This window comes from Somniosus microcephalus, chromosome 28 (genome assembly GCF_052327205.1).
Source record: "Somniosus microcephalus isolate GS21.2 chromosome 28, FLI_Smic_1.0, whole genome shotgun sequence".
In the NCBI taxonomy this organism is placed as follows: domain Eukaryota; kingdom Metazoa; phylum Chordata; class Chondrichthyes; order Squaliformes; family Somniosidae; genus Somniosus; species Somniosus microcephalus.
The window spans coordinates 40,697,329-40,709,907 of NC_141014.1; the positions used below are offsets into that span (position 1 = coordinate 40,697,329).

The following is a 12,579-nucleotide window of genomic DNA, read 5'->3' on the forward strand; positions in this document are numbered from 1 at the left end:
TCTCTCTCTCGTTCTGACTTACCTGCTTGACGTCAAGCAAAATCCAACAGGTGAGACAGGTAAGAACGTCCTCCCTTTAAGGACGTTGATTGACAACCATATCAGCCAATCAACAAGCGCAGTTGTTTGGAGCAGCCAATCACAACGTTGGGTAGGCGGGGTTTCTTAAAGGTGGGTTGTCTTTCAAGAACGAACCCAAACCTCTGATTTGAGGCGAGTTGCCAGCAGGTGTGGATCCGCCTGAGCGAATAATTAAACTTCCTTCTGCTGAATCACGGCAAACGGATCACTGTTTACAGTGTCTGCACGCAGCGTTTCAATTTCAATTTCATTCCAATTGCAATATGGTGCAGAGAAAAACATTTGAATAAATTAATGAACTTTATTAATTTAAACTTTAGTAGATAGATATGTAGAGAGATAGAGAGATGTAGAGAGAGATAGAGAGAGAGATAGATAGAGATAGATAGATAGAGATAGTGTACAACCATGAATGTTTCTCGATGCTTTGGCAACATAAGATGTACCTTGTCATGCCAATAAAGCGATTTGAATTGAATTGAATTGAAATAGATAGAGATAGATAGATAGATAGAGAGAGAGATAGAGATAGATAGCTGGAGAGATAGATGTGATGTGGAGATGCCGGTGTTGGACTGGGGTGGACAAATGTAGGAAGTCACACAACACCAGGTTATAGTCCAACAGCTTTATTTGAAATCACAAGCTTTCGGAGCGCTGCTCCTTCGTCAGGTGAAGTGAAGAGAAGCATACAGGCACAGCATATAGTCAGTATAGAGAGATAGAGATAGAGATAGATAGATAGAGATAGATAGAAAAAGAGACAGAGATAGATAGATAGAGAGAGAGATAGAGATAGATAGAGAGATAGATAGAGATAGATAGATAGAAAAAGAGACAGAGATAGATAGATAGAGATAGAGATAGAGATAGATACAGAGAGAGAAATAGAGAGAGAGATAGGTGTCCTGAGGTTGTGAAAGGCGCTATATAAATGCAAGTTCTTTCTTCACTCCAGGGGGCCAGTTCCGTGTGCGTCTTTTTGAAGCTGGTTGATTATTGTATTAATGGAGGTGGTGAGATTGATTCTCTCTGTTGGTCAAACACTGGGACATGAAGCACTGTAACCGCACCCCCCCCCCCACCCCCCACAGCGCAAACAAAATGGAGAAGTTGCCCGTTTCTTGGCCAGTGAACCAGAGGAAGAGCCGGGGCAACGGGGAGAACGCGGGACACTGGGATTGGTGCCTCTGTCAAAGAGCCAAAGGCCTCCTATGCTGCAAACGTTGGTGTGAATCAGCGTTCAGTCACGGAGTTCGCTCTAAGCCTGTCGAGATCCGGCCTTTAGGGACAAGCAGCGAGCATTTCACACCCGCTGAGGTATTTCTGTGTTGCGATGTTTCAACAACAGTAACTTGTATTTATACAGCGCCTTTAACGGAGTAAAACATCCCGCAGTGCTGCACAGGGGTTGTGATCAGACAAAATTTGACACCGAGTCACATAAGGAGATATTAGGACAGGTGACCAAAAGCTTGGTCAAAGAGGTCGGTTTTGAGGAGCGTCTTAAATCGTGCTTGACTAATCTACTGGAATTTTTTGAGGATGTATCTGGTAGAATAGATAAGGGAGAACCAGTGGGTGTGGTGTATTTGGACTTTCAGAAGGCTTTCGATAAGGTCCCGCATAAGAGATTAGCGTGTAAAGTTAAAGCACATGGGATTGGGGGCAAGGTATTGACTTGGATAGAGAACTGGCTGGCAGACAGGAAGCAAAGAGTTGGAATAAACGGGTCTTTTTCCGAGTGGCAGGCAGTGACTAGTGGGGTACCGCAGGGATCGGTGCTAGGACCCCACTATTCACAATATATATTAATGATCTAGACGGGGGAACTAGATGTAATATCTCCAAATTTGCAGATGACACAAAGCTGGGTGGGCGTGTGTGCTGTGAGGAGGATGCTGAGAAACTCCAGTATGATTTGGACAGGTTGGGTGATTATACTGCATCTGCCATGCATCTGCCCAATGTGGATAAATGCGAGGTTATCCACTTTGGTGGCAAAAACAGGAAGGCAGATTATTATCTGAACGGCAATAGATTGGGAGAAGGGGAAGTGCAACGAGACCTGGGTGTCCTTGTGCACCAGTCGCTGAAGGTAAGCATGCAGGTGCAGCAGGCGGTTAAGAAGGCAAAAGGTATGTCGGCCTTCGTAGCGAGAGGGTTTGAGTACAGGAACAAGGATGTCTTGCTACAGTTGTACAGGGCCTTGGTGAGAGCACACCTTGAGTATTGTGTGCAGTTTTGGTCGCCTTATCTGAGGAAGGATGTTCTTGCCATGGAGGGAGTGCAGCGAAGATTCACCAAACTGATACCTGGGATGGCAGGAATGACTTATGAGGAGAGATTGGGTTGATTGGGCTTATACTCGCTGGAGTTTAGAAGAATGAGAGGCGATCTCATTGAAACTTATAAAATTCTAACAGGACTAGACAGACTAGATGCAGGAAGGATGTTCCCGATGGTCGGGAGTCCAGAACCAGGGGTCACAGTCTAAGGATAAGGGGTAAGCCATTTAGGACTGAGATGAGGAGGAATTTCTTCACCCAGAGAGTGGTGAACCTGTGGAATTCTCTACCACAGAAGGCAGTTGAAGCCAATTCATTAAATATATTCAAGAAGGAGTTAGATATATTTCTTAAGGCTAAAGGGATCAAGGGATATGGGGAGAAGGCAGGGACAGGGTACTGAATTTGAATGATCAGCCATGATCTCATTGAATGGCGGAGCAGGCTCGAGGGGCCGAATGGCCGACTCCTGCTCCTATCTTTTATGTTTCTATGTAAAGGAGGAGAGAGGTAGCGAGGCGGAGAGGTTTAGGGAGGGAATTCCAGAGCTCAGGGCCCAGGCGGCTGAAGGCACGGCCGCCAATGGTGAGGGATGGGCCAGAAGAGCAGCAAAAGTCAAAACAGTTGAGAAGGAGGTGCCAGAGAACGGCGGCTCACCCGGTGCCACTGGGCTTTCCCGATCCCGGCCCTGTCTCTGCCGTGAGGCAACGCTCTTTGCCTTGGACGAGTGGGGGAGGGGGAAATCACAGCGAGGGATCCCTCGCGGCCATTCTCACTGACCCCACTTTAATCACGCCAGGAATTAAAAAAAATTAAAATTCATTCTCAGGATTTGGCCGGAATTTATTAAGGTGGTGGTGGTGGGCCTTCTAGCAGTTTGGTACAACTGAGGGTCTCGCTCGGCCATTGCATAGGACGGTTAAGAGTCAGCCAGGTTGGTGGGGGACGAGAGTCACATATAGGCCCAGATCAGGAAAGAATGGCAGGTTTCCTTCCCTGAAGAAACATTAGCGAACCAGTTGGGTTTTTATGGCAACCCGACAGCTTCGTGGTCACTTTTACTGACACCAGATTTTTTAAAACGGATTTCAGATTCTCAAACTGTCCATGGTGGAATTTGAACTAACGCTCTCTGGATTATTCCCACATTACAACAGTGACTCCACTTCAAAAAGTACTTCATTGGCTGTATAGCACTTTGAGACGTCCGGTGGTCGTGAAAGGCGCTATAGAAATGCAAGTCTTTCTTTATTATTAGTCCAATCCTTTTCAACAGCATAACCACTACACCACCGCACCCAGGATGACAGAGGACTCCACAACTGGAGTATTGCGTCCAGTTCTGGTCACCACACTTTAGGAAGGATGTGAAGGCCCTTGAGGGGGTGCAGAGGAGATTTACCAGAATGGTTCCGGGGATGGGGGATCTTAGCTACAAGGACAGGTTGGAGAAGCTGGATTTGTTTTCATTAGAGCAAAGGAGGTTGAGGGGTGATTTGATAGAGGTGTACAAGATTATGACGGGTTTGGATAGGCTAGACGGGGAAAGGCTGTTCCCACTAGTTGATGGTACAAGGACTCGGGGACACAGATTTAAGGTTTTGGGCCAGAGATACAGGGGGGATGTGAGGAAAAACTTTTTTACGCAGCGAGTGGTGAGGACCTGGAACTCGCTGCCGACGGAAGTGGTGGAAGCGGAGACACTCAATGTTTTCAAGGGGAGACTGGATAGGCACTTGAGGGAAATAAACTTGCAGGGCTACGGGGAGAGAGCGGGGGAATGGGACTGACTGGATTGCTCGACAGAGTGCCGGCATGGACTCGATGGGCTGAATGGCCTCCTTCTGTGCTGTTATGACTCTGTGACTGTCCACTGGGGCTCCTGCGGAGAGACAAGATACGATTGAGTATCCAATTCCTAAAGGCTCGCTGAAGAACTGAAGATGCTTCTCCTGAAGCACCTGTTGCACCTCAGTGTGATCACCAACAGCTCACAAATCAATCCTTTCACCACTCCTCTTTCTCACACTTCTTAACCGCCATCTGTTTCCTTCTAATATCGCTTTTTATCTGTTGAGTCATCAGTTTATTGAGAAATCTATCTTCACTATTAATCAGCTCACAGCACACTCTGCATCTCTCACCTCTCTGTGTTTCATCAGATCTCTTTCACTCACGATAAGGTTTTTGGAGTATTTCTGTTCGACGGGCACTCAAACCGCCAACAAGGATCTCAAAGTCGTATGAAGGCAATCGTGTGGGGAGGTTCTTTCTGCTTGGGGGCCACAGGTGATGGCTCGGGTGAAGACTACAAGGGCTGCACGCCCCTGGGATCTGCATCTGCATCAATGCCTTCAGGACGATCCAGGACAAAGCCGCCCGCTTGATTGGCACCCCATCCACCACCTTAAACATTCACTCCCTCCACCACCGGCGCACCGTGGCTGCAGTGTGTACCATCTACAAGATGCACTGCAGCAACTCGCAAAGGCTTCTTCGGCAGCACCTCCCAAACCCGCGACCTCTACCACCTAGAAGGACAAGGGCAGCAGACGCATGGGAACACCACCACCTCCAAGTTCCCCTCCAAGTCTCACACCATCCTGTCTTGGAAATATATCGGCCGTTCCTTCATTGCCGCTGGGTCAAAACCCTGGAACTCCCTCCCTAACAGCACTGTGAGAGTACCTTCACCAAATCTATCGCTCTCAGTCTTGAATATACCCACATTTACCTGCCTTATTTCCATATTCCTTCACCACACGGACTGCAGTGGTTCGAGAAGGCGGTTCACCGCCAACTTCTCAAGGGCAATTAGGGATGGGCAATAAATGCCGGCCTTGCCAGCGACGCCCACAGCCCATGAACAAATTTTTAAAAAGGAGCAGAAGACGAAGGGGAGGAGGAGGAAGAACAGGGTGGACTTGCAAGGACCGAGTTTGTTTTCACATCTTCGCTCTCTCCCCTGGAGGACAGTGTGAAGTAGTGGGGGGATTGGCGGGCTAATTAACAGTCTGACCGGCCACGACGTCAATGCTCCTTCCATGGGCCGTGCCCATCTGTATCCCAGCCGATTGGAGCGGGGGGGGTGGTGGGTGTTAGTCCTATACTTGGGGAGGGGGGTTTCTGGGCTCCCACAGCCCATACGGTGAGGAGGAGGGGAAGGGTCATCCTACCAGACACAAGGGTCCTGCTGGCCGTCAATCTGGAATTCCGAGCTGGAGCGCCGGTCTCCACTCACCGGGACTGTCTAGAGTGGGCTTTCGATCCCGGGACCTTCTGACTCAGAGGCAGGAATGCTGGCACTGAGGCGAAGGCTCGTTCCACAAGGATAAACCACACAACAAAGATATTTATGCCCCTGCTCTGCGAGCTTTCCCTCCGATCGGACTCTGGGACATTCACACCCCCCCTGGCTTGGAAGGTGTTTGCTGGGTCGATTGGACTTGTACTCGCTGGAGTTTAGAAGAATGAGAGGGGATCTCATTGAAACTTATAAAATTCTAACAGGACTAGACAGACTAGATGCAGGAAGGATGTTCCCGATGGCGGGGGAGTCCAGAACCAGGGGTCACAGTCTAAGGATAAGGGGTAAGCCATTTAGGACAGAGATGAGGAGGAATTTCTTCACCCAGAGAGTGGTGAACCTGCGGAACTCTCTACCACAGAAGGCAGTTGAGGCCAGTTCATTAAATATATTCAAGAAGGAGTTAGATATATTTCTTAAGGCTAAAGGGATCAAGGGATATGGGGAGAAAGCAGGGACAGGGTACTGAATTTGGATGATCAGCCATGATCGCATTGAATGGCGGAGCAGGCTCGAGGGGCCGAATGGCCTACTCCTGCTCCTATCTTCTATGTTTCTATGCTGAGCTTGATCTGACCTCGTCACCGAGAGGCCTCCTTTTATTGGGGTAGGGGACAAGGAGTGTTCATTGGGGAGCTGTTTTATTGGCCACACTCAGCCAATTTGCACACAGCAAGATCCCCCAAACATGGATCTTTTACGCCCACCCGAGAGGGCAGGATGGGGGGTGTGGGTTTAACGTCTCACGGCACCTCCAACAGTGGAGCGGAAAGCTCCCTCAGTTACTAAACTGGGAGCGTCAGCCTGGATTATGGGCTCAAGTCTCTGGAGCGGGGACTTCGAACCCACGACCTTCTGAATCAGAGGCGAGAGGCGTTGCCCACACGGCTGGGACCTGACCCCCTTAAACAATCACGGGAGCCACCAAATTAATTTTTTTTTGAGGGTTGGCGGTTCTGGACATTGCAACCTGAATCTTGGAGATCAATCTGAAGGTAGCAAAGCTGCGATTCTTCAGTACTTTCTAGTGTTCCGCCTCACCCTCTACTGTGAAAGTATCTGCCCCAAGACTGTGGCAAGCTGACTTCTCAGCCCTTTCCCAAGCTAAGGTGGACGAAACCCAAAGACGTTGGATCGACAGGTCCTTTTACGAATTCCCAACTTTATTTTTGATTAAAAAATTGCTTCAATCAAGAGTGGAGAATCTCAACAAGATTCGGTTTTGTGATTCAGTGACTTCATACCACAACAGTCTCAAACTTTATATAACGCACAAATATTTTATTGACCGCTATTTTGAGGGAGGGGTTTTCCAGAGTTCGGGGGGGGTGTCACCGGTTGATCGACGCCACATAATTGCTCGGGAATAATCCAATCTTTCCCCATAAGGACCCCTTCCACCAGGAGGGGTCGGTGCTGTCCAGAACCTCAATGATGTCGCCACTCTTGAACTCCAGCTCGTCATCCACCTCTGCTGTGAAATCGAACAGGGCCTGAACTCGCCTGGCCTTCTGAAAGGAGGAAGCTTTGAATGAGAGACTGTATCAAGGGGATACGGAGCCAAGGGGGGGCATCTTGCACCGCGTCCCGTTCACCCATCACCCCCCCCTGTGTTCGCTGACCTCCATGGGCTCCCGGTCCAGCAACGCCTCGATTCTAAAATTCTCATCCCAGCGTTCAAATCCCTCCGTGGCCTGCTCCCCCCTCCCTATCTCTGGTGGTCTCCTCCAGCCCCACAACCCTCCGAGATCTCTGCGCTCCTCCAATTCTGCCCTCTTGAGCATCCCCCGATTTCCATCGCTCTACCATTGGCAGCCGTGCCTTCAGTTGCCTGGGCCCCGAGCTCTGGAATTCCCTCCCTAAACCTCTCCGCCTCTCTCTCTGCCTTTAAGATGCTCCCTAAAACCGACCTCTTGGACCAAATTGTGGCTCGGTGTCAAGTTTTGTTCGATTACGCTCCTGTGAAGCGCCTTGGGATGTTTTACTACATTAAAGGTGCTGTATAAATGTAAGTTGTTGTTGTTGTAAATGGGGTTGAGGTACAGATCAGCCACGATCACATTGAATGGCGGAACAGGTCCAAGGAGCTGAGTGGCCTCCTCCTGTTCCTGTGTTCCTCAAAAAGGCTGAGCAACAGGTTAAACCACCAATGAACCTCCACTGGGCCATGTTGTTAACAGCACTATGAACATTTTGTACAGCCATTCGGCCCATCGTGCCTGTGCCGGCTCTTTGAACGAGCTGTCCAATTAGTCCCACGCCCCTGCTCTTTCCCCACAGCCCTGCAAATTTTTTCCCTTCCAGTATTTATCCAATTCCCCTTCTGAAAGTTACTATTGAATCTGCTCCCACCGCCCTTTCAGGCAGCGCGTTCCAGATCACAACAACTCGCTGCGTAAAAAAATGTTTCTTCGTCTCCCCTGTGATCTGGCAAACACCTTAAAAAGGGTCTAAAAGACGCAGGAGTGACTTGTTAATCTGTGTCTGTACAGGCCCAAAATAACAAACAGAAAACGCTGGGAAAACTCAGCAAGCCAGGGCAGCATCGGTGGAGAGAGAAACAGAGTTAATGTTTCAGGTCGAAGACCTTTCGTCAGAACTGGAAAAAAGCTGGAAATGGAACAGGTTTAGGGGCTGGGAAAAGGAGGGAGGGGATGAAAGAATAAAAGGGAAGGTCAGTGATAGGATAGAAAGCAGGAGAGATTAAGAGAGATTAAGAGACATTAAGAGATATTCAAGGCGAGAGGAGGTGGTAATGGGACAGGTTAAGGAACAAAGGATGGCTCTAGATGGGGTGTGAATTGCGCTGGCAGAATAAAGGACAGCTGCCCTGTGGGAGAGAAGAAAATAAAAAGGGGGCCAAACAAAAATTGTGGATAAAAAAAATATATATATATGTGATCGGGGCCGGGGTTATGATCAGAAATTGTTGAACTCTATGTTGAGTCCAGAGGGCTGTCGAGTGCCTAATCGAAAGATGAGGTGCTGGTCCTCGAGTACAGGCCCATTACATTTATAACAACAGCTGACAATGGTCTACAAGAAAAACAGAAACCGCTGGAATACACAACACGTCATTCAGCGTCTGAATAGAGAACACACGGGTCATTGTGACTGGATCTTCCATTAGAACTGCCGATGTTAGGGCTTGGACTTAATGGAGAGTCCAAGACTAATGGGAGAGCACAGAGGGATCCAGGGCTTGAGGGAGGGGAAGAGAATGAGAGAGAGAGAGAGAGAGAGAGAGACAGAGGTAGATAATGAAAGGGACACGAGAGAGAAACACACAGAGGGGCAAGGGATAGTGAGAGACAGAGACACGAGAGTCAGAGAAAGAGAAAACCCAGTAAGCCAGGGCTTCGTTGGTGGGAAGAGAGGGGGTGACACCAAGAGGGGAGAGAGAGACAGACAGTGAGACACAGACAGAACGAGAAAGAGATGCAAAAACAGAGACTGAGAGAGAAGGTGCCAGAAAGAAGAGAGGGAATCATGGCTTGGGTGGGGAGAGAGAAAAAGAGAGCAGGAGCGACGGAGAGTGGAGACTCCTACTCATTCGGCATGAGAGTGGGACAGAACTGTGGGATTTTGGGGTGGAGCGTGGGGGAGAGAAGGGGTTTCTGGTATTGAGGTTCCCGGGGTAAACCAGGTTTAATGATCTGTACAGTTGAGGCCAATTCATTAAATATATTCACGAAGGAGTTAGATATATTTCTTAAGGCTAAAGGGATCAAGGGATATGGGGAGAAAGCAGGGACAGGGTACTGAATTTGGCTGATCAGCCATGATCTCATTAAATGGCGGAGCAGGCTCGAGGGGCCGAATGGCCTACTCCTGCTCCTATCATCTTTCAACATTCGATGGAATCTGGAACAGTACCCATGGATTGGAGGGTAGCTAATGTTACCCCACTATTCAAAAAAGGTGGCAGAGAGAAAACGGGGAATTAAAGCCTGACATCGGTAGTGGGGAAAATGCTAGAGTCCATTATAAAAGATGTAATAGCAGAGCACTTGGAAAACAATGACAGGATCGGACAAAGTCAACATGGATTTACAAAGGGTAAATCGTGCTTGACTAATCTACTGGAATTTTTTGAGGATGTAACTGGTAAAATAGATAAGGGAGAACCAGTGGATGTGGTGTATTTGGACTTTCAGAAGGTTTTCGTTAAGGTCCCGCATAAGAGATTAGCGTGTAAAGTTAAGGCACATGGGATTGGGGGCAAGGTATTGACTTGGATAGAGAACTGGTTGGCAGACAGAAAGCAAAGAGTTGGAATAAATGGGTCTTTTTCCGAGTGGCAGGCAGTGACCAGTGGGGTACCGTAGGGATCGGTCCTTGGACCCCAGCTATTACAATATATATTAATGATCTAGACAAGGGAACTAGATAGAAACATAGAAGATAGGAGCAGGAGTAGGCCATTCGGCCCCTCGAGCCTGCTCCGCCATTCAATGAGATCATGGCTGATCATCCAAATTCAGTACCCAGTCCCTGCTTTCTCCCCATACCCCTTGATCCCTTTAGCCTTGAGAAATATATCCAACTCCTTCTTGAATATATTTAATGAATTGGCCTCTACTGCCTTCTGTGGTAGAGAATTCCACAGGTTCACCACTCTCTGGGTGAAGAAATTCCTCCTCATTTCTGTCCTAAATGGCCTACCCCTTATCCTTAGGCTGTGACCCCTGGTTCTGGACTCCCCGACCATCGGGAACATCCTTCCAGCATCTAGTCTGTCTAGTCCTGTTAGAATTTTATAAGTTTCAATGAGATCCCCTCTCATTCTTCTAAACTCCAGCGAGTACAAGCCCAATCGATCCAATCTCTCCTCATACGTCATTCCTGCCATCCCAGGTATCAGTCTGGTGAATCTTCGCTGAACTCCTTCCATGGCAAGAACATCCTTCCTCAGATAAGGACATCCTTCCTCAGATAAGGAATGTAATTAGATGGAATATCTCCAAATTTGCAGACGACACAAAGCTGGGTGGGCGTGTGTGCTGTGAGGAGGGTGCCGAGAAACTCCAGGATGATTTGGACAGGTTGGGTGATTGGGCAAAAGCATGGCAGATGCAATATAACGTGGATAAATGTGAGGTTATCCACTTTGGTGGCAAAAACAGGAAGGCAGATTATTATCTGAATGGCAATAGATTGGGAGAAGGGGAAGTGCAATGAGACCTGGGCGTCTTGTGCACCAGTCGCTGAAGGTAAGCATGCAGGTGCAGCAGGCGGTTAAGAAAGCAAATGGTATGTTGGCCTTCGTAGCGAGAGGGTTTGAGTACAGGAACTAGGATGTCTTGCTGCAGTTATACAGGGCCTTGGTGAGACCACATCTTGAGTATTGTGTGCAGTTTTGGTCGCCTTATCTGAGGAAGGATGTTCTTGCCATGGAAGGAGTTCAGCGAAGATTCACCAGGCTGATACCTGGGATGGCAGGAATGACATATGAGGAGAGATTGGGTCGATTGGGCTTGTACTCGCTGGAGTTTAGAAGAATGAGAGGGGATCTCATTGAAACTTATAAAATTCTGACAGGACTGGACAGACTAGATGCAGGAAGGATGTTCCCGATGGTCGGGGAGTCCAGAACCAGGGGTCATAGTCTAAGGATAAGGGGTAGGCCATTTAGGACAGAAATGAGGAGGAATTTCTTCACCCAGAGAGTGGTGAACCTGTGGAATTCTCTACCACAGAAGGCAGTAGAGGCCAATACATTAAATATATTCAAGAAGGAGTTGGATATATTTCTTAAGGCTAAAGGGATCAAGGTGTATGGGGAGAAAGCAGGGACAGGGTACTGAATTTGGATGATCAGCCATGATCGCATTGAATGGCGGAGCAGGCTCGAGGGACCGAATGGCCTACTCCTGCTCCTATCTTCTGTGTTTCTATCTTCTATGTTTCTATGTACTGGACTGTTCCAGCTTCTGGCCTAGCAGTTCCACAGTCCCAGCAGCTCAGGAACGCTGATGTTCCACACAGTGTTGCGATCACCTCTCTCTGTCCCCGCCCCTCTAACCCTCCGTGCTGTCGCGAGCCAGAGATTTGATTCACTGCCTATGATCAGACTTACCGGCACTGGGGGGCATTCGTTGCCCTTCCGAAGCACCGACGGCGGCTCGAGGAAAGGAGGCTGCGGGCTGCAGGATTGTCTGAACTTGGGCGGCATGTCGCTGAACGATGGCTGCTGGTTGCTAACCTTTCGGAACACTGACGCGGTCTCGCTGAATTGTGAGCCCGGTGAGCCCGCCATTCGTGGATCTGGAATTTGGGGATCCGGCATTCTGGGATCTGGCATCCGCGAGCCCATCATTCGGGGATCCGGCATTCTGGGCTCTGAAATCCGCGAGCCCATCATTCGAGGATCTGGCATTCTGGGATCTGGCATCCGCGAGCCCATCATTCGAAGATCCGGCATTCTGGGATCTGGCATCCGCGAGCCCATCATTCGGGGATCCGGCATTCTGGGATCTGGCATCCGCGAGCCCATCATTCGAGGATCCGGCATTCTGGGATCTGGCATCCGCGGGCCCATCATTCGGGGATCCGGCATTCGCGGGTCAGGATAATTAGAGCCACCCTGACAAAAAAAATGTTTTTAAAAATCCGTTTAGTTTTAGATCATTTACAGACACATATATCCTATAAATTATATATTTTTTAAACTTGTGCATCTGCACAGTTCCGGTCCGTCAACCTGTTGTCACGGTTTCTTTTAAGTCAACATTTCACGTTCAAGTGCTTACATAAATCATTTAGAATGGAAATACTGTATGTAAACCACTGCTGGTAACGGTGTAGTTGCAGACATCGCCCAGTGGGTGGCGCTGTGGAATGAGTTTCTGAGGACTCCCAGCTTCTTGTATATAAAAAATACCCGTATTCATCAACTGACAC

The 12,579-nt window shown here is 48.7% G+C and overlaps 1 protein-coding gene across 1 annotated transcript in view; it reads right to left on the reverse strand.

Annotated features, from left to right (window-relative positions):
- Positions 1 to 6,930: 6,930 nt before the first annotated feature.
- LOC147099645 (growth factor receptor-bound protein 2-like) overlaps positions 6,931 to 12,579 on the reverse strand; it is a 42,325-nt gene continuing 36,676 nt past the window's right edge. Inside the window, exons 5-6 of the mRNA XM_085968999.1 lie at positions 11,756 to 12,262; positions 6,931 to 7,187 (exon numbers count right to left, since the gene is read on the reverse strand). Of these exons, the coding sequence (XP_085825125.1) occupies positions 7,008 to 7,187; positions 11,756 to 12,262 (687 nt within the window). The 3' untranslated portion in view covers positions 6,931 to 7,007. The remainder of the gene's footprint in view (positions 7,188 to 11,755; positions 12,263 to 12,579) is intronic.